This window comes from Coregonus clupeaformis, chromosome 17, assembly GCF_020615455.1.
Source record: "Coregonus clupeaformis isolate EN_2021a chromosome 17, ASM2061545v1, whole genome shotgun sequence".
Classification (NCBI taxonomy): domain Eukaryota; kingdom Metazoa; phylum Chordata; class Actinopteri; order Salmoniformes; family Salmonidae; genus Coregonus; species Coregonus clupeaformis.
Genome location: NC_059208.1, coordinates 53,720,471 through 53,743,465, shown reverse-complemented (window position 1 = coordinate 53,743,465; position 22,995 = coordinate 53,720,471). Strand labels below are relative to the sequence as shown.

At 43.7% G+C, this 22,995-nt stretch overlaps 1 protein-coding gene across 1 annotated transcript in view; it reads left to right on the top strand.

Annotated features, from left to right (window-relative positions):
- The window catches only part of LOC121586746 (syndetin-like), a 291,135-nt gene that overhangs the window by 133,926 nt on the left and 134,214 nt on the right, over nucleotides 1–22,995 (top strand). The window contains exons 13-16 of the mRNA XM_041903695.2: nucleotides 3,939–4,071; nucleotides 21,935–22,026; nucleotides 22,235–22,329; nucleotides 22,878–22,976. Of these exons, the coding sequence (XP_041759629.2) occupies nucleotides 3,939–4,071; nucleotides 21,935–22,026; nucleotides 22,235–22,329; nucleotides 22,878–22,976 (419 nt within the window). The remainder of the gene's footprint in view (nucleotides 1–3,938; nucleotides 4,072–21,934; nucleotides 22,027–22,234; nucleotides 22,330–22,877; nucleotides 22,977–22,995) is intronic.

The window sequence follows — 22,995 nt, the reverse complement described above, 5'->3', positions numbered from 1 at the left end:
CTTTTTGGAGAAGTGTCCTCTGGTCTGGTGAAACAAAATAGATGGCATCATGAGGAAGGAAAATTATGTGGATATATTGAAGCAATATCTCAAGACATCACTCAGGAAATTAAAGCTTGGTCGCAAATGAGTCTTCCAAATGGACAATGACCCCAAGCATACTTCCAAAGTTTTGGCAAAATGGCTTAAGGACAACAAAGTCAAGGTATTGGAGTGGCCATCACAAAGCCCTGACCTCAATCCTATAGAAAATCTGTGGGCAGAACTGAAAAAGCGTGTGCGAGCAAGGAGGCATACAAACCTGACTCTGTTACACCAGCTCTGTCAGGAGGAATGGGCCAAAATTCACCCAACTTATTGTGGGAAGCTTGTGGAAGGCTACCCGAAACGTTTGTCCCAAGTTAAACAGTTTAAAGGCAATGCTACCAAATACTAATTGAGTGTACAGTGAGGGAAAAAAGTATTTAATCCCCTGCTGATTTTGTACGTTTGCCCACTGACAAAGAAATGATCAGTCTATAATTTTAATGGTATGTTTATTTGAACAGTGAGAGACAGAATAACAACAAAACAATCCAGAAAAACGCATGTCAAAAATGTTATAAATTGATTTGCATTTTAATGAGGGAAATAAGTATTTGATCCCCTCTCAATCAGAAAGATTTCTGGCTCCCAGGTGTCTTTTATACAGGTAACGAGCTGAGATTAGGAACACACTCTTAAAGGGAGTGCTCCTAATCTCATCTTGTTACCTGTATAAAAGACACCTGTCCACAGAAGCAATCAATCAATCAGATTCCAAACTCTCCACCATGGCCAAGACCAAAGAGCTCTCCAAGGATGTCAGGGCCAAGATTGTAGACCTACACAAGGCTGGAATGGGCTACAAGACCATCGCCAAGCAGCTTGGTGAGAAGGTGACAACAGTTTGTGCGATTATTCGCAAATGGAAGAAACACAAAATAACTGTCAATCTCCCTCGGCCTGGGGCTCCATGCAAGAGCTCACCTCTTGGAGTTGCAATGATCATGAGAACGGTGAGGAATCAGGCCAGAACTACACGGGAGGATCTTGTCAATGATCTCAAGGCAGCTGGGACCATAGTCACCAAGAAAACAATTGGAAACACACTACGCCGTGAAGGACTGAAATCCTGCACCATCCCCACCGTCAAACATGGAGGTGGGAACATTATGCTTGGGGGTGTTTTTCTGCTAAGGGGACAGGACAACTTCACCGCATCAAAGGGACGATGGACGGGGCCATGTACCGTCAAATCTTGGGTGAGAACCTCCTTCCCTCAGCCAGGGCATTGAAAATGGGTCGTGGATGGGTATTCCAGCATGACAATGACCCAAAACACACGGCCAAGGCAACAAAGGAGTGGCTCAAGAAGAAGCACATTAAGGTCCTGGAGTGGCCTAGCCAGTCTCCAGACCATAATCCCATAGAAAATCTGTGGAGGGAGCTGAAGGTTCGAGTTGCCAAACGTCAGCCTCGAAACCTTAATGACTTGGAGAAGATCTGCAAAGAGGAGTGGGACATAATCCCTCCTGAGATGTGGGCAAACCTGGTGGCCAACTACAAGAAACGTCTGACCTCTGTGATTGCCAACAAGGGTTTTGCCACCAAGTACTAAGTCATGTTTTGCAGAGGGGTCAAATACTTATTTCCCTCATTAAAATGCAAATCAATTTTTAAAATTTTTGACATGCATTTTTCTGGATTTTGTTGTTGTTATTCTGTCTCTCACTGTTCAAATAAACCTACCATTAAAATTATAGACTGATAATTTCTTTGTCAATGGGCAAACGTACAAAATCAGCAGGGGATCAGATACTTTTTTCCCTCACTGTATGTCAACTTCTAACCCACTGGGAATGTGATGAAAGAAATAAAAGCTGAAATATATCATTCTCTCTACTATTATTCTGACATTTCACATTCTTAATATAAAGTGGTGATCCTAACTGACCTAAAACAGGGAATTTTTACTTGGATTAAATGTCAGGAATTGTGAAAAACTGAGTTTAAATGTATTTGGCTAAAGTGTATGTAAACTTCCGACTTCAACTGTAAGTAGATTCGTTTCAGGGCATATTGTATCGTGCTTCTCCTGTCGAGACGTGGTACTCTTTGCATTTCAAAAGAGGGCTCTATGTTAGTATTACCTTCCCCAAGGGTTCTCTTAATTAAAAAACATTTTTTTTACCAACCTCTTTCCTGTATTAGTCTCAACTATTTTCTGTTGTGTGCCGTGGGCTCTATGGCATGGCGAATGGTTGATTTGCAACAATTGGAAATGGCAAAATAAAGAAGAAACACCAAATGCGAAATAAAGTTGATCCTTTATTATGGTGTTTGTGTACTATAGTCAGAAACAGCCGTACACATGAACTCACCAACATTAATCAAAAACACTACAACTCTAACTCGACAATAAAATTGATTTCCTTGTATTCCATTAGCTTTGGAGCTTTGCAACACTAGTGATGCCATGTCATACCTTTGGAGAGACAAGGTGGGGGGGGGGGGTCACTGAATGATATCATTCACTTGACTCACTGTTTGCGATCGTGAATTTTTTCACCCAGAGGCACTCAGAGAAAAGGTTTGGCAGCTGAATGTGTCTGGCAGCCTCTAATTTACAGGCTGGTGGTAAACTCTGAGAGGAGAAAGAGAGACTGCTGCGATTGATTGATAAATTGATCTGGAATCCTTCGCTCCTGTTAGCTTTTCCACACCCGGGGTCCTTGTTGCTATGCACTGTTTGCCCCTGCAGAAACCCCTGGTGTGCGTGGTTTGCTGTCAGTAATTTACAGCTGCCTGGTAGAGGGATCAGGAGGTCTCACACACAGAGCCATGTTTAAAACAAATGGCGTCATAGAGCTTCTGGTGAGCGTCAGCTCTGCTGACTCCTTTCACAATGCAATGATGACTCTTTAGTCTCTGATGGTGTTGAAAACCATGGCTGGAGAAATTGTCCTTGGTCTGTGTCAGGCCACGAGGTGTGTAGCCTCGGAGCTCTGTGCACCGCTGGGCTTGACAGGACGAGCCGCTAACGCCAGCCGTAGAGAGTTATAACGATGCTAGCTGCTATGTTGAGGTTGGCCAAAGCCTAACTCAACTCATTTGCCCTTTTCCCCAGAGTGATGGGTTGTTGTTTTTTTACATCACCTGTCTCAAATGAAGCTGAGAAACCCAAAGAATGCACTAACTGTCATCATGACTTCTGTATAATCTACAGTGTAATTAGAACTACAGTCCCTCCATTCAGTCACACCATACACATTTATATAGGCCAATGTGTAAAGTATTACTAGATTGCTTGGTGCCTGAAATTGTCCCACAAGCGGCAGGTCATGTTTTGATGGGCCTACTAAAGGTCTATTTGCAATAAACATACATTTCTATGGAAATGTTTTTTATATTTTTGGTTAGTCTAGATTCAGTCAGTCAGGCACAAGGAATGTATTAGTGTTCGACATTGTCGTCGATGTCATGGTTTCAGGCTCATTACTGAACCGTCGGACACAGACACACAAACACACACACACACACACACACACACACTGGCCTTTCTGTTCATTAAAAAAAGAACATCACATAATTTCTTAATCGTGACCTCACAGGAAGAAAAAAAATAGGAACTGTGTCTAACACCTATCTTTTTCTCTCCCGCTCTCCCTCCCTCCCACTCTCTCCCTCCCTCCCACTCTCTCCCTCCCTCCCTCCCTCCCACTCTCTCTCTCCCTCCCTCCCTCCCACTCCTCCCTCCCTCCCTCCCTCCCTCCCTCCCTCTCCCTCCCTCCCTCCCTCCCTCCCTCCCTCCCTCCCTCCCTCCCTCCCACTCTCTCCCTCCCTCCTTCCCACTCTCTCCCTCCCTCCCACTATCTCTCTTTTCATTTTTGTGTCCATCTTTCCTGTCTCATCCGCAGCACATCACTCCAGACAGTTACGTTCCCTGCCTGAGCGACCTGTGCAAGGCATTATGGGAGGTGATGCTCAGCTATCACCGGACCATGCAGTGGCACGAGGAGCACAACAAGGAGGAGGCTGCAACCGCCACAGGTACACCTGTCCCACCAATATCTAGCCCCTCCCCTTAATTCAGCACAACACTGGGCCTTTGGCTGACCAATATCCCCCACCCCTTTAATTCAGCATAGCACTGTCCCCTCCCCTTTAATTCAGGCAAGTGACCACTAAAGCCCTTACTCATCATCGACCCCTGCAAGCTAACCTCTTATTTCTAAAGACCTGATTCCCCTACACTTACTCCCTAAACCTAAAGTGAAGGAGGAGGAGGCTGCACCAGCTGCAGGTTCTGTAAGCCTGCCCTACCAAAACCCCCTCCCCTTTAATTCAGCATAGCACTGTCCCCTCCCCTTTAATTCAGGCAAGCGACCACTAAAGCCCTTATCCACCCTCTAACCTCTCGTACTTCTATAGCCCTGATTCCCTTACAATTAATACACCTAAAGCCCTGATTCCCTGACGCTTAATACAACTAAAGGCCTCGAACACCCCATATAATAAAGATCCCTTCTTCAGCCGCCCTCACCTTCACGTTGTACAGTCAGTTCACCTTGTATTTCTGCTGACGTAGTTTCCCCTCGTCCTCTAGAAGTTCTTAGAAATCACTCTTTTAATTAGCCCCTAAATCAATTGAAGCTGATTGTGAAAAATATATATATAAAAGAAAGGGGGGTTGACATTCATTAGGGGCAATGGGATACCTAGTCAGTTGCACAACTGAATGCATTCAACCGAAATGTGTCTTCCGCATTTAACCCAACCCCTCTGATTCAGAGAGGTGCGTGGGGCTGCCTTAATCAAGGTCCAGGGGAGCAGTTTTTGGGTGTTGTTGTTGGGAGTTAACTGCCTTGCTCAAGGGCAGAGCGGCAGATTTTTCCACCTTGCCAGCTCTGGGTTTCGAACCAGCGATTTTTCACGCATAGCCATTAGGCTACCTGCCAACCCCATTACTGCCCCACAGACTTAAACCCGGAGATTGATGGATTTCTAAGGATTGCATTTGACCTTTTACAGAGAGCAGAGCTACTGTTTCAGGTTTATCGTTGAGTCAAGTTCTATTCCTTCCTATTAGTTTATCTTTTCAATTACTTTGTCAATCAGCAGTAATTTTGGCTCAAATGCGGTTTAATTTCCCCCTTCAGTACATTGGATTGATTAAGAAAATGGCTGATGGCAAGTAGGACCACGGTGAAGCCTTTATCCCCTGATCACTGAGATTTATGGATTTGTAAGTATTGCATTTGCCCTTTATAGAGAGCAGAGCTACGGTACTGCCTTCTCATCTGCCCCGCTCATCTAACGAAAATTGTTGTGAATGTGCAGCGCTGCATTTGCACAACCCACACAGCACACATTGGCGTGATGGTATGGGTAATTGAGGTTGAATTTGTTGCCGCACTTACCACTGTGTTGATAGTCAAGTGTTTTTTTTCTTTCTAGTGTTGCTTCAGTGGCCCTCCCTCTCTCAGGCTGTCCATGGTGAAGGTTATTGAGCCGGCCAGGCCTGAAAGTGATAGGTGCTTGTGCTTTGTTGACGCCAGCACTCTGCTGACTTTGAAAAGTCACTGAGCCCTCTCCAAAGACCTCTTGAATCTAATGTTGCTAATGATTCATCTAATGATTAGGTGAATAATACAAAATTATCCACACGGTAAGCAAAGGAGATAAACTGTGATATTTAAACCTGTAAATATACAGTACATTTCCATTCCATTATCATGTTAATTTCAGTTTAAGCACCGTTTTGATTGATGATGTTTGTTAGAGAAAATGATGTATTTATTTATCCTAATTACAGACACATGTAGACAACATCATGTCCCTCAGTGCTCACCCCCTGTTAGGATTTATTTATGTATTATTAATGTGCATTTATTAAGGATGATTCCGTACAACCACAGGGGGGACGATGCATTGTTTACGTGATATTTAGATTAGATGAAATTAATGACGAATGGAGTGTTGTTCTACTTTTCTGAGAACAGGCTTTCCACTAGATGTTGGACATTGCTGCGGGGACTTGCTTCCATTCAGCCACAAGAGCATTAGTGAGTTCGAGCACTGATGTTGGGCGTTTAGGCCTGGCTCACAGTCGGCGTTCCAATTCATCCCAAATGTGTTTGATGGGGTTGAGGTCAGAGCTTTGTGCAGGCCAGTCAAGTTCTTCCACACTAATCTCGACAAACAATTTCTGTATGGACCTCGCTTTGTGCACGGGGGCATTGTCATGCTGAAACAGGAAAGGGCCTTCCCCAAACTGTTGCCACAAAGTTGGAATGTCATTGTATGCTGTAGCGTTAAGATTTCCTTTAACTGAAAGGGGCCTAGCCCAAACCATGAAAAACAGCCCCAGACCATTATTCCTCCTCCACCAAACTTTACAATTGGCACTATGCATTGGGGCAGGTAGAGTTCTACTGGCATCTGCCAAATCCAGATTAGTCCGTCGGACTGCGAGATGGTAAAGCGTGATTCATCACTCCAGAGAACATGTTTCCACTGCTCCAGAGTCCAATGGTGGGGAGCTTTACACCACTCCAGCTGACGCTTGGCATTGCGCATGGTGATCTTAGGCTTGTATGCGGCTGCTCTGCCATGGAAACCCATTTCATGAAGCTCCCGACGAAAAGTCCTTGTGCTGACGTTGCTTCCGGAGGCAGTTTTTGAACTCAATAGTGAGTGTTGCAACTGAGGAAAGTCCCATTCTATGAGCTTGTGTGGCCTACCACTTCACGGCTGAGCCGTTGTTGCTCCTAGACATTTCCATTTCATAATAACAGCCCTTACAGTTGTCCGGGGCAGCTCTAGCAGGGCAGAAATTGGAAGAAATGACTTATTGGAATGTGGCATGCTATGGCGGTGCAATGTGAAAGTCACTGAGCTCTTCAGTAAGGCCATTCTACAGCCAATGTTTGTCTATGGAGATTGCATGGCTGCGTGCTCGGTTTTATACACCTTTCAGCAACGGGTATGGCTGATATAGCCGAATCCACTAATTTGAAGGGTTGTCCACATACTTTTGTATATACAGTGCATTCGGAAAGTATTCAGACCCCTTGACTTTTTCCACATTTTGTTACATTACAGCCTTATTCTAACATGGATTAAATAGTTTTTATCCCTCCTCAATCTACACACAATACCCCATAATGACATTGGCCCCATGATGCCATGATGATGATTTTGCAAATTTATTTTAAAAAAAAACCGGAAATATAACATTTACATAAGTATTCAGACCCTTTACTCAGTACTTTGTTGAAGCACCTTTGGCAGCGATTACAGCTTAGAGTCTTATTGGGTATGACGCTACAAGCTTGGCACACCTGTATTTGGGGAGTTTCTCCCATTCTTCTCTGCAGATCCTCTCAAGCTCTGTCAGGTTGGATGGGGAGCGTCGCTGCATAGCTATTTTCAGGTCTCTCCAGAGATGTTCGATCGGATTCAAGTCCGGGCTCTGGCTGGGCCACTCAAGGACATTCAGAGACTTGTCCCGAACCCACTCCTGCGTTGTCTTGGCTGTGTGCTTAGGGTCGTTGTCCTGTTGGAAGGTGAACCTTCACCCCAGTCTGAGGTCCTAAGCGCTCTGGAGCAGGTTTTCATCAAGGATCTCTCTGTACTTTGCTCCGTTCATCTTTCCCTCGATCCTGAGTAGTCTCCCAATCCCTGCCGCTGAAAAACATTCCCACAGTATGATGCTGCCAACAACATGCTTCACCGTAGAGATGGTGCCAGGTTTCCTCCAGATGTGACGCTTGGCATTCAGGCCAAAGAGTTCAATCTTGGTTTCATCAGACCAGAGAATCTTGTTTCTCATGGTCTGAAACTCCTTTAGGTGCCTTTTGGCAAACTCCATGCGGGCTGTCATGTGCCTTTTACTGAGGAGTGGCTTCCGTTTGGCCACTCTACCATAAAGGCCTGATAGGTGGAGTGCTGCAGAGATGGTTGTCCTTCTGGAAGGTTCTCCCATCTCCACAGAGGAACTCTGGAGCTCTGATTAAGGCCCTTCTCCCCAGATTGCTCAGTTTGGCTGGGCGGCCAGCTCTAGGAAGAGTCTTGGTTGTTCCAAACTTCTTCCATTTAAGAATGATGGAGGCCACTGTGTTCTTGGGGACCTTCAATGCTGCAGACATTTTTTGGTACCCTTCTCCAGATCTGTGCCTCGACACAATCCTTTCACAATCCATCATGGCTTGGTTTTTGCTCTGACATGCACTGTCAACTGTGGGACCTTATATAGACAGGTGTGGGCCTTTCCAAATCATGTCCAATCAATTGAATTTAGCACAGGTGGACTCCAATCAAGTTGTGGAAACATTTCAAGGATGATCAATGGAAACAGGATGCACCTGATCTCAATTTTGAGTCTCATAGCAAAGGGTCTGAATACTTATGTAAATAAGGTATTTCTGTTTTTGTTTTTGTATAAATGTGCCAAACTTTCAAAAACTGTTTTCACTTTGTCATTATGGGGTATTGTGTGTAGATTGATGAGGGGAAAAAATAATTTAATCCATTTTAGAATAAGGCTGGAACGTAAGAAAATGTGGAAAAAGTCAACGGGTCTGAATACTGTATAGTGTGTGTGTATATATACATATATAGAACTATAAGCCAGAGAGAGCAGGTAGCTAGATAGTTTGAGACCGCAAAGGCAGTCCAAGATGAGTGTATGTATAATACGAATATTCCAGCTGTATCATCACTAATATCACCTTACTAAGGTATCCAAGTCTGGGAAAAATAACCTTTGGCTCTGTTTCCATGGTGATAAAGTTTCAGTTTTCTCTATTCCTTCCTATTAGTTTACCTTTTCCATTACTTTGTCAATCAGCAGTAATTTTGGCTCAAATGCGGTTTAATTTCCCCCTTCAGTACATTGGATTGATTAAGAAAATGGCTGATGGCGGCAGGTAGCTTAGTGGTTAAGAGCGTTGTGCCAGTAACCGAAAGGTCGCTGGTTCTAATCCCCGAGTTGACTAGGTGAAAAATCTGTCGATGTGCCCTTGAGCAAGGCACTTAACCCTGATTGCTCCTGTAAGTCGCTCTGGATAAGAGCGTCTGCTAAAATGAAAAAAATAAAATAAAATGTGACGCCTTTATCCCCTGATCACTGGTGCCGTTGAGACTTTGGCTTTGTCCCAAATGGCGCCCTATTCCCTGTATAGTGCACTACCTGGTCAAAAATAGTGTACTATATAGGGAATAGGTTACCATTTTTAACACGCCCTTCAAGTCTCCAGCTTCCAAACCTTAGTTAAGCACATCTCCTCGTTCTGGGACATTCAGTTCTAATCAGAGGAGGCGGGGCAATCCATCAAGAGGTGTGATTGGCTGTCCTCTACTGCTCTCTAAGTGAAGGTCCTCGCTCTGCACCCGCTTTCACCCCTCCTCTATGTAAAGGGTGTGTGTGTTTGGTGCTTGTTTGTTTGGTGTGTGTGTGTGTGTGTTCGGTGTGTGTGTTTGTGTGTTCTTATAAGTGTTTGTGCATCTCTGCGTATACCAAAGCCTTAAGAAGAGTGATTTACATGCTGGTCTTAAGTTTTCAGACTGGCTTTGTGTCCTTGGTCCCAACACGTTCTACCGGGCGCCCTGCATGAACGCGAGGCTCCTCTCCTTTCATTGGAGAAAATAATTTAAAGGTCCCTTGATGGCTGCAACGCTGCGTATGCATCCCAAATGGCACCCTATTCCAGATAAAGTGCCCTACTTTTAACCAGAGCCCCTATTAAAGGAATAGTGTGTTATTCGGGACACAGCCTGCATCATATCTACGGAGCGCCACCACAGCTGATATAATGAACCTGTCTCCAGGATGTATCAGTAATTAAGGGAAGTTGTTTCTGGATTGAATATGGGTGAATGGTTCCCTCCCTTCTTGCCAAATTGACTTTGCAGCCTTAGCTCACCCACTGTCATGTTCGATCAGCTCGGACAGGTCCTCGGTGGAGAGAGGATAAATGGCCGTGGTTAGTGGATCAGTTACAAGCTCACAGCACTGACTGGAACCCTTCGTATTGACTGTTAGCTTAGAACTGCCACGCTAAACATACAATCAATCCAGGACAGAGGGGGGAAGATCTTGGCCTTGATATTGGCCTTCTCACGTGTACAGTTCCGCCTCATTCTAAGATGAAACCAACATAAAATGAAATCAAGATGGATGAAATGGTAACGTTTGCTGTTTGTGAACAAGTTGAGTTTTTTCACGGTCATTTGTGATTGACTTATGATCTCATAGGAGCATAGAATTTCTCACAATGTGTCCTGTTTTTTAGTGTTATTTTTTGGGTGTGACTCTATGATATATTACGGGCTAACTTGGATGACTGCCTTCCTTGATTCAGTCCAAAAGAGACTCCATAGTTAGGTTAACAGATGACATCATTGATACGTAGCTACACCAGTTCCTTCTGATCCTGATCATTTAGGCATTTTCATGTACAGGATTGCTTGGCTAATTATGCGTGTCTGGGACATTAAATAATACAGCAATCCCCGGACGGAAATTGACAATTACTCCTCCCATTGCCTTCCATTGCCTCTGCTACTTACCTCCGTATTTGTTAAGGCGGCTTCTCTCTCCTTCATTTGCCGGACCTATCAGCAGGTAAATTGCTTTCCCTGGCCTGTGACCAGCTTTGTTGTGTGTTTTCACACTCCAACGTCATCTTTGTTGCTTCCATCGCAGTGATGAGGTAAATGAGGTTGCCAGGTCAAAAGAGAGAATTGTAAACTGAATGCTGATTGGTAGCCGTGGTTTATCAGACCGTATACCACGGGTATGACAAAACATTTATTTGTACTGCTCTAATTACGTTGGTAACCAGTTTATAATAGCAATAAGGCACCTCGGGGGTTTGTGGTATATGGCCAATATACCACGGCTAAGGGTTGTATCCAAGCACTCTGCGTTATGTCGTGCGTAAGAACAGCCCTTAGCCGTGGTATATTGGCCATATACTACACCCCCTCGTGCCTTATTGCTTAAATAACCTGTAATTAATTTGTTTTAGATGGGTGTTTAAATTATGTTTTGGCTGGCTAGGATTTGACTAAAGACCTTCCAAGTTTCTCATGGCTCCTTGTCACAGTTTTATCTTGTTGCATTACTTGGCGAAACTACGTCTCGGAACTTTGAGCTGTAGTCTCTGAGGCGTTGGCCGGTTGTTTTCTGGCGTCCTTCCTTTCCATCGTCAGGGGGAGGATATCTGTTAACAATTTTGAAATGTGTAACAGTAACACAATGAAAGCCCTCTGGATGCTGTTTCATCACACCTCACTTACTCCCCAGGTTCTTTCCTGCCAGTGGCTTGCATTGTCCAACCTAAACTGCTTTGACCTTCCTGTGATATTTTTTTGAAGAACATTACAATGAGTTCTATCACTAGATTAATTCACATTTTGCTGGTGTCAAACTGAGGCCCAGCCTGGATAGAAGGTAACCTAGAAATACTCTATCAAACCATTTTAGTCTTTGCACATTTATATCACCCTCCTCCTCAGGCTCCTCTCCTCTTTCCTCCCTCACCTGTTCCTCCCTCCTCTTTCCTCCCTCCCCTGTTCCCCCCTCCCCTGTTCCCATTAGTAGCATTAACCTTTTCTCTACCTCGCCCAGCCAGTCAGAAGAGCTAATCTCCCTTCTCACTCGCTTGTTAAAGACATGCTCTGGCGACTAGTAAGTCTTTTTTAAACCTCCCGGTTTGGGCTGGATGTGTAGTACATACATGCATAATCTATGAGCAGAATTACTGTTTTACCTCAATTAGCCACGAAATCTCTAGTTTGAAAGCGACAGTTTTTCTGGAAGCTGTGCTGCGCCATTTTACCTACATTTTCCCCCAACTGGGCCAGCCCCCTAGCAATTTGAGTTCTAGCCAATGAGCTTCAGCCCCTCGCCATTTGAGTGACAGTTAGCAAGATGCACACACAACGGAGTGAGAGAGAGAGCAATGACATATCTGCACATATTTGACATAGTACCCAATTTTCGGGGACCACTTTTGCTCGTGAGCGCTACTTTCAGAACTACTGGCTAACAAGTATACAAAAGTACCAGATAATCTCTTTTATGAACACTATCCCCCTCAGTGTCATACTGTCATGTCACAGTGGGCCTGGGCTGAGCCTTGTTTCATTCTTAAATGATTTTGTTTCATTCTTTCTTTTGTTCCATTCTTTCTTTACGGGAGTGACTCATGCAGTTGTTCTTGGCCCAGTCAGAAGAAACAACCGTGGTGCAATTTGTTTCCCTCTCCGTGATATGGTTAGGATGCACAGATGGTTCATTCTTAGCTTGCCAGGTGTTTTACATCAAAGGAACTCTGCTATTGTTCCAGAGAAAGAGAGACTAACTATCCTGTAATTCACTTCCCAAATTATATATTGTACAGTGGGGAGAACAAGTATTTGATACACTGACGATTTTGCAGGTTTTCCTACTTACAAAGCATGTAGAGGTCTGTAATTTTTTATCATAGGTACACTTCAACTGCGAGAGACGGAATCTAAAACAAAAATCCAGAAAATCTCAGTGTATGATTTTTAAGTAATTAATTGGCATTTTTATTGCATGACATAAGTATTTGATCACCTACCAACCAGTAAGAATTCCGGCTCTCACAGACCTGTTCGTTTTTCTTTAAGAAGCCCTCCTGTTCTCCACTCATTACCTGTATTAACTGCACCTGTTTGAACTCGTTACCTGTATAAAAGACACCTGTCCACACACTCAATCAAACAGACTCCAACCTCTCCACAATGGCCAAGACCAGAGAGCTGTGTAAGGACATCAGGGATAAAATTGTAGACCTGCACAAGGCTGGGATGGGCTACAGGACAATAGGCAAGCAGCTTGGTGAGAAGGCAACAACTGTTGGCGCAATTATTAGAAAATGGAAGAAGTTCAAGATGACGGTCAATCACCCTCAGTCTGGGGCTCCATGCAAGATCTCACCTCATGGGGCATCAATGATCATGAGGAAGGTGAGGGATCAGCCCAGAACTACGCAGCAGGACCTGGTCAATGACCTGAAGAGAGCTGGGACCACAGTCTCAAAGAAAACCATTAGTAACACACTACGCCGTCATGGATTAAAATCCTGCAGCGCACGCAAGGTCCCCCTGCTCAAGCCAGCGCATGTCCAGGCCCGTCTGAAGTTTGCCAATGACCATCTGGATGATCCAGAGGAGGAATGGGAGAAGGTCATGTAGTCTGATGAGACAAAAATAGAGCTTTTTGGTCTAAACTCCACTCGCCGTGTTTGGAGGAAGAAGAAGGATGAGTACAACCCCAAGATCACCATCCCAACCGTGAAGCATGGAGGTGGAAACATCATTCTTTGGGGATGCTTTTCTGCAAAGGGGACAGGACCACTGCACCGTATTGAGGGGAGGATGGATGGGGCCATGTATCGCGAGATCTTGGCCAACAACCTCCTTCCCTCAGTAAGAGCATTGAAGATGGGTCGTGGTTGGGTCTTCCAGCATGACAACGACCCGAAACACACAGCCAGGGCAACTAAGGAGTGGCTCCGTAAGAAGCATCTCAAGGTCCTGGAGTGGCCTAGCCAGTCTCCAGACCTGAACCCAATAGAACATATTTGGAGGGAGCTGAAAGTCCGTATTGCCCAGCGACAGCCCCGAAACCTGAAGGATCTGGAGAAGGTCTGTATGGAGGAGTGGGCCAAAATCCCTGCTGCAGTGTGTGCAAACCTGGTCAAGACCTACAGGAAACGTATGATCTCTGTAATTGCAAACAAAGGTTTCTGTACCAAATATTAAGTTCTGCTTTTCTGATGTATCAAATAATTATGTCATGCAATAAAATAAAAATTAATTACTTAATAATCATACAATGTGATTTTCTGGATTTTTGTTTTAGATTCCGTCTCTCACAGTTGAAGTGTACCTATGATAAAAATTACAGACCTCTACATGCTTTGTAAGTAGGAAAACCTGCAAAATCGGCAGTGTATCAAATACTTGTTCTCCCCACTGTGTGTGTATATATATATAATTATAAATATTTTTCATTATTATTTATTTATATGCTACAGTATGCTACTAAATAACATTTCCAGTTGCACACTCACTCTCTTAATGATGAACATGAAGCCATAGGCTACTACTAGGCCGATGAGCTAGCCTACTATGACAATTGTATTTATATATTGGTTCTACAGACAGATTAGTCTTCTGTTTTCAGCAGTAGCCATTTGCTTTCCAAACTGTACGTTTTTCCCGCGATTGTATTTAGAAATGTGCAAAAGGCAAACAGTCAGCCGCAACCAACCATGGAAATATTATCTAAAGATGGAAGTTCCCATTCAAGTCAGGACTGGCAGCCATTGCTAGTGTACCCATGAGTTTAGTAGTCAAATTGCCAGGGTAAGAGGTTCCAAAACAACTCTATGGATTATATGTCTATGGCCACAATGCAACAAACTGCATACAGTGAGGGAAAAAAGTTTTTGATCCCCTGCTGATTTTGTATGTTTGCCCACTGACAAAGAAATGATCAGTCTATAATTTTAATGGTAGGTTTATTTGAACAGTGAGAGACAGAATAACAACAATAAAATCCAGAAAAACGCATGTCAAAAATGTTATAAATTGATTTGCATTTTAATGAGGGAAATAAGTATTTGACCCCTCTGCAAAACATGACTTAGTACTTGGTGGCAAAACCCTTGTTGGCAATCACAGAGGTCATATGTTTCTTGTAGTTGGCCACCAGGTTTGCACACATCTCAGGAGGGATTTTGTCCCACTCCTCTTTGCAGATCTTCTCCAAGTCATTAAGGTTTCGAGGCTGATGTTTGTCAACTCGAACCTTCAGCTCCCTCCACAGATTTTCTATGGGATTAAGGTCTGGAGACTGGCTAGGCCACTCCAGGACCTTAATGTGCTTCTTCTTGAGCCAATCCTTTGTTGCCTTGGCCGTGTGTTTTGGGTCATTGTCATGCTGGAATACCCATCCACGACCCATTTTCAATGCCCTGGCTGAGGGAAGGAGATTCTCACCCAAGATTTGACGGTACATGGCCCCGTCCATCATCCCTTTGATGCGGTGAAGTTGTCCTGTCCCCTTAGCAGAAAAACAGCTCCAAGCATAATGTTCCCACCTCCATGTTTGACGGTGGGGATGGTGTTCTTGGGGTCATAGGCAGCATTCCTCCTCCTCCAAACATGGCGAGTTGAGTTGATGCCAAAGAGCTCAATTTTGGTCTCATCTGACCACAACACTTTCACCCAGTTCTCCTCTGAATCATTCAGATGTTCATTGGCAAACTTCAGATGGCCCTGTATATGTGCTTTCTTGAGCACGGGGACCTTGCGGGCACTGCAGGATTTCAGTCCTTCACGGCGTAGTGTGTTACCAATTGTTTTCTTGGTGACTATGGTCCCAGCTGCCTTGAGATCATTAACAAGATCCTCCTGTGTAGTTCTGGGCTGATTCCTCACCTTTCTCATGATCATTGCAACTCCACGAGGTGAGATCTTGCATGGAGCCCCAGGCCGAGGGAGATTGACCGTTCTTTTGTGTTTCTTCCATTTGCGAATAATCGCACCAACTGTTGTCACCTTCTCACCAAGCTGCTTGGCGATGGTCTTGTAGCCCACTCCAGCCTTGTGTAGGTCTACAATCTTGTCCCTGACATCCTTGGAGAGCTCTTTGGTCTTGGCCGTGGTGGAGAGTTTGATTGCTTCTGTGGACAGGTGTCTTTTATACAGGTAACAAGCTGAGATTAGGAGCACTCCCTTTAAGATTGTTATCCTAATCTCAGCTCGTTACCTGTATAAAAGACACCTGGGAGCCAGAAATCTTTCTGATTGAGAGGGAGTCAAATACTTAGTTCCCTCATTAAAATGCAAATCAATTTATAAAATTTTTGACATGCGTTTTTCTGTTTTTTTTTGTTGTCATTCTGTCTCTCACTGTTCAAATAAACCTACCATTAAAATTATAGACTGATCATTTCTTTGTCAGTGGGCAAACGTACAAAATCAGCAGGGTATCAAATACTTGTTTCCCTAACTGTATTTGGCGCCCATGCTGGCCAGATTGCGGCCTTCCTGACTGTAGGCAACCGGTAACTGCCAAAATAAAGGAAAGACGTGAGTAAATGTGGAATACAAATAATATGTCATGGTGTGAGATTCATTTTTCTGTCATGATTAGATCCACTTGTAGAATCTATGTCAAGGAGCATTGAAGCTGTTCTGGCAGCTCGTGGTGGCCAAACACCCTTTTAAGACAATATGTTGGTGTTTCCTTTATTTTGGCAGTTACCTGTATGTTCTTGTGATAAAATGAATCCACATTTATTTTTTCGAAACTATTCATCCTCTGTGGCTAAATTATGCGCTCTAATGTATTTTGAACATTGAGGCTCCTGTGGTTGGATAAAAACAATATTAAAAACAACAACGTATTTTGTATTTATATTTTTGGGGCCTCTTGGGCCACCTATGGGCTTGGGCCCAGCCCCTGACTCACACAATTGACCAGTCACATTGATTTATTATGCAGTTTATTTTAAATGTTTTATTGATCAGTTACCCAATGAAGGCAGGGCCCCCCAGTTACACACGTTTGCCCCCTACCTCCTCTCCCCATCTGACGATTAGCAGAGCAGCTGCAGGCTGTCTACACTCATTGAGAGCGGGCTCTTGAATCCTCCTGTGGTTGGCGGTTGCAGTAAAAAAAATCCAATATATATATATTACATTCATAATATATAGTATATATTTCCTTTTATTATTATTATATATATATATATATATATATATTATATATATATTTTTATGCCTCTTGGTCTCCCCACGGTCTCAGGGGCTTCAGCCCTGGTAAGCCCAGGCATTAATCCGGCGCTGATGACAACTGTCAGATTCATTTTACAAATCAGGAAATGCGTTATTTAAAATGAGTGGCTATGATGAGCTGTCATATCAGTCTGACATCTCATGTTCTTCACTCGGTCTATCTGTATTCATGGTCGGTTAGAAGTGCCTACTTCCATGCCACAGTGCTGGAAACACATCATGATAATAACTAGCAGTATTCACTCTCAGCTGAGCTGTAGAAAGTCACTATGACAATAATCAGGAGAGGTAAATATGATCATTAGTGCTCTTATATAAAGAAAGATGAGAGTGAAATAGTCACCAGCTCGAACACATGACCTCATCAGAATTATGATAACTTTCTAAAACTTTCCAACATGTCTGTTAGCCTCTAAACTTGGTTAAATTACATTTTTAAAATGTTGTTGAAGCCTTGGACACCATTTGGCTGACTTGAACGAGTGGATGTTTGAGTCTGTGTAGGTGTGTGCATGTTTCTGTTTGTGTGGACATGTGTGTGTGGGTAAAAAGTTAACTGCATCTCAGAAGATGGTATCTGTCATGCCTTCTGCATCATTTGGCTTTCTGACTCACCTCTGGGGGGTGGGGGTGCTACCTAGCGGAGCTTCTCTCTCAAGGCTGACATCATGGAGAGAACTGATTAACCCGCATTGTCAACTGCCAAGCAGCATCTCTTTGTTTTCCATCCAAACGCCATTGCCTCTGAGTTTAATGAGGCTTCCGGAACTGACAAACGTCTGGCAGTAAGGCTGCAGTGTTGATGGTGCAGAGTTATCCATTAACAATCAGTCAATAGGATATACAGAGCATAGGGTAGATATAAAGAACCAATTCACTCTTCAGTTTTGTGACCGATAAATGTTAGCTAAATGTTAGCTAAACGTATAGCTTATCGTATTAACAAGGTCTATAGGTCTAGGAAAATAGTTCACATTGTGGATTTCATTTAAACAATGGAAGTAGTACTTGTCCTATTGATGGAACACTTATCAAAGGAGATTAAACTGAGAGTTTCAGATGAAGAGCCTCTCTTTCATTATTTAAACACCCCATTTGCAGTCATAATCTGGGTCAGTGCAAATATCAGCTTCCGTCCACCCTCTGACTGCGGTTCCTGTAAAGAGATTAGTAGTCCAAGTCCTCTGGATGAAGCTGCTGTCTGCACAGATACAAAAATTAATGTTTTGTGGGAAAATGTCAAATGAAGGTGAAAGTCCTCACTAGGTGAAACTAACCACGAATGGGCCTCAGTTTATTTGACCTGACTTCTCCTGTATGTTGTCTGTTCTCTCTGTGATGTCATACTGTTCTCCTGTATGTTGTCTGTTCTCTCTGTGATGCCATACTGTTCTCCAGTAGGTTGTCTGTTCTCTCTGTGAAGTCATACTGTTCTCCAGTAGGTTTTCTGTTCTCTCTGTGATGTCATACTGTTCTCCAGTAGGTTGTCTGTTCTCTCTGTGATGTCATACTGTTCTCCAGTAGGTTGTCTGTTCTCTCTGTGATGTCATGCTGTTCTCCAGTAGGTTGTCTGTTCTCTGTGATGTCATGCTGTTCTCTATCATTGTTCAGGTGAGATCAACTTCAGGGTTGTGTTCAGTAGAGCACACCGTAGCAAAATGCTTTAGAACAGAAAACCAAAAGGAGCGTTTCTTCTTAGATAAGTCCAGGTATTCCCTCCCTGTTTCGGTTCAGTTCAAGTTTTATTGTCACATGCACAAGTACAGTGAAATGCTTAACTTGCAAGCTCTAACCCCAACAGTGCAGTAATCAATATCAAAATATTAACTAATAACAAATGCTATATAATAAAGAAAACACGATCAATTAGAGAGGAAGCTATATACAGGGTCAGTGCCAATACCAAATGTACAATGTGCAGGGAAACTGGAGTAGTTTGAGGTAGATCTGGACATGTAGGAGGGGGATCAGGAGAAAGTGACTGGTAGCAGGATAAATAATAATAATAGTAATAATAAACAGTATGGCAGCAGCAGAAGTGGTGGGTGGTCCCCTATAGCTCAGTTGGTAGAGCATGGCGCTTGCAACGCCAGGGTTGTGGGTTCGATTCCCACGGGGGGCCAGTATGAAAAATGTATGCACTCGCTTAACTGTAAGTCGCTCTGGATAAGAGTGTCTGCTAAATGACTAAAATGTGTGTGTAAGTGTGAGGGTGTGTGTGAGGATGTTAGTGTGTGTGTGTAAGTGTGGGCGTGATATACGGATATACATGTAAACTGGGCTGGTAAGTGACTGGTAGCAGGAATATATAAATACTTATGGTTATATACTAGTGGTAAATTATACACTGAGTGTACAAAACATTAGGACCACCTTTTGCTCTCAGAACAGGGGTGTCCTACTAAGCTAACATATGGAATTGTTTTAAGATGGTCATACCATGGATCATTTGGATATTTGATTTTGAATTTTTTTACGCCTTTAGGTATAAAACATTTTTTTGGGGAAATATTGAATTTGGCCAACTACTATAGCCCATAGAAACACATTGAATAACACATTCATAAATGGCAAAAAAAATACAGTCAAAGATATATCATAAGGAATAACATTTTGAAGTGTCTGTCCTATATCTACGACATATAAGAAAGCTCAGGAAATATTTAAGTTTTTTTGGACACATATTTAACCCCTTATTTTTGTTGGCATAAAACTACCTCCATACTTCCATTCATTTGTATGGGTTACCTTTAGATGAGTCCCGTGGAGGTCATAGCAAAACAGAGAACACCATCATTCGTGAGAGTCTCCCCTTTCCACAGTGGGGTCATATTAGTTTCTAGGCCAAACTGTTCGGACACTACAGACATTTTTGTGAGAAGACTGATCGTGGTCTGACAAACACCGCTGTAGCTCAGCCACCTCCCACTGCAGATGCGGAAGGCTGACATAGGCTGATGCGGTGGTTTAAGATGCAGCCCATGCAAAAAACACATATCTCTAGCTTAAACTGATGAATTTTGATTGGGATCTTTCTATTATGTGACTTAGATTGACACGCAGGTGCATTAAGGACAGTCCATGTCTCGGGTGGCTGGAGTCTTTGGCAATTCTTCGGCCCGTTCAGTCCGTTTTCTACTGTTTTGAAGCATAATTAGCACAACTCAGATGTTTTATTCTGGGATGGGCTGGGAGATTATACCGACTGGCAGTTATCACCTTTTCTGTAGGAATTAACCCCTCTTATGCCCTGTTTCATAATCCCTGGATTATATTCCATATCTGCATCACATACCTGAATATTTCCTACTTTCTATAGCTAGGGATTTCAATAAGTAGGGATGTCACTCCAAAAGACAAAGTCCGTCCAACCTCTGTCTTCATCTAGATTACCCCAGAGTTTTTCTTCTCTTTTTGATCGAGGTTAATGTCAGTGGTCTCAAAGGATGGTAGTGGTGGAGTGTTCACACCTTATGCTGCTGGTACAAAAGACGTAGTCTAGCCATTTCAGAGGTACCTTGTCTCAGGCTGAAGTTCCTCCATTCGTCCTTGCTTGCTGTGTTTGGGTGCATTTTTCCACTGCAGCGGTTCTGTGATGAAATTGCCCTTCAGAGCTGTAGGGTTTGGGAGTGACCTCTCTGACACCTCCCACAACGTTCAAAGGTCATCTCAAGCTCAACCGCTTTCCTTCAGTGGAATTCAAAGTTTATCCTCCAAATATTCCATGTTTTATAAAGGGCATCCTCTTGTTTTGGTCTGTAAACACCAGGGCTACGTCCCAAATGGCACCCTATTCCCTATATAGTGCACTACTTTTGACCAGGGCCTATAGGGAATAGGGTGCCATTTGAGACAAAGCTTAGATGAAATCACTCGCCTTAGCAGATACAGGGTTGACTAATTACAGGGACTGTTTGGATGCAAACTGGAGGCGGCCCTCAACACGTTATGTAATATCATCTAAAAATGTGTTCCTTCGCCGTCTGTGTGAGGGATAGTTAGGAGATGCAGAGTGACAGTCCTGAGCCTGACCACCTCTCCCTCACAAACACATTGTGAATCTCAACCCCCCTGCTGTCATCCAGAGTTTCCTCATTGTGTGGCTTCTTGTGGTGTCTCAGAACAGTTGATGTGTTGTGGTATAATGTATGTAATTTCATATGGAGAGAATGGCATAGTGGAGTGAGGGGGCTTCATGGAGAATCATTGTTTTACGTCATTGGAGTCTTGTAAAATGCATTGCAGCAATTTGTTACATGGTGTTTGTTCGCATCCTGGGGTCTATGCAGAGAGACAAAATACAGAGTCAGCCACCTACTACACACAGTCAGCCACTTACTCACAGCCTTGACTGCAGAGGGTAGGAAACATTCCCCTACGCTCATATACAGGAAGTCTTCATATCTAAGGCAGTTTCTCTCCTCCGTCCTTCCCTTCTTCTCTCTCTGCTGTGATGCCTGGGGAAGGCTGCCTGGCTAGCAGAGAGAGGCGCTTTGACCTCTTTAGTGTCCAAGTCTGAATGACAATATGACAATGGCTGTAACGTATGTCTCTCTCCCGCTGTTGTGTTCTGTTCCTGTCATCACATAATCTACAGGGAAAACACTGAGCCTAATGAGGAGGGTATGGAAATGGGGATCATTATCAGTAGCATGATGGCTAATGTGGACGAATGCCAACTTTACTGTTTGCATGGGGTTGGGAAAGCAAAGATGACACTTACTGCTACGAGGATGGGGGTAGAAGATATTACTGAAAAGCAAAGGTATCACTGGTACTGTAAAGATGGGTGTGAAACACTCATTTCTAGTTTCATGCCATTTCTAGTTTCAACTCTCCAATTGCAAAGACACCATATTTTCATTTGCCCCTATTTTTGTATATTGATTACATTTTAATTGCCCATCTGTGAATCCAATCCAATCTGTTCCAGTGTCAGTTCCAGATACATCTGAACGAGCAACCGACATCATGAGTCACTATTAATAACACAACAACAGATGATAGAATAAGGCCTAGTACTTCAAGGTGATGTATTGTTGAATCACTGTGTGATTTGCGTCCCCAGATGAGACGGGTTCTGCAGACACCGAGGAGGCGGTTGTGGACCACAGCTATGTGAAGAAGAAGCTGGAGCATGGACTCAATCGAATCTGGCAGGTCCGAACACAAGCTTTCTTTCACTTCTACCCTCTCTCGTCTCTCCTCTCTTGCTCTCTTTTCCATTCCTTCTCTCTTCTCTCTGGTCTCGCTCTCTCGTTCCCCTCCCCCTCTTTCTCTCTCGTCTCTCTCTCCACCCTCTGTCTCTCGTCTCGCCCTCTTCCCATATTTCTCTTTAACAAGTGTTCTCCTCCCCTTCACCCTACAGGAAGTCCAGCTGAAAGTGAAAGCCTATCTGCTTGGGACAGACATGTCCAACTTCAAATACGATGACTTCATTGTGGTCCTGGATGTTATCAGCAGGTATATAGAAATAGAATTGGGTACACTCAATATGGACGCTGGCCCACCCATCATGGAACATTGACTTGAATGGGAATCCTCGTTCTAGTAATTCTATTTCTAAGATCACATCCTCATTAGCAATAATTGGTTTGAACGAGGTGGACCGAAAGCCTAAACTCTCCCCCTTGCCCCCCAGTCCATGTGAAACCCCTTGTTTTAAAATAACCACAACCAAAGCATAGAGGGAGTTATGTGGGCATCAATGAATCTGCTTGTTCCGCCAACAGAACAAAGTTGTAATTTGGCTCTTTACAAGCTTGTCAATTAAGGAATCGGGTTTCTGGGTCGGCTGTGTCCTTACGGGCCAGTGGGGAGAGTGAATAGGGGTTCTTCAGGGATCGGTCTCAGGGCCACATGGCTGTGAAGTAACTCTATGGGGTTCATTGAACTATTCAGAAGCGACTGACAGATGCTTTTCCCCTCCCCTCCTCGCTTTTGTCTTCTTTCCATCTCATTTTGCATTGTTCCTCATTTGTGTCTCATCCACCCTCCCCTCCCCCTCTCAGGCTGATGCAAGTGGGGGAGGAGTTCTGTGGTAGTAAGTCCGAGTTGCTGCAGGAGTCCATTAAATGTCAAAGTGTCAACTACTTCAAGAACTATCACAGGTGAGGCATCTCGCCCCTA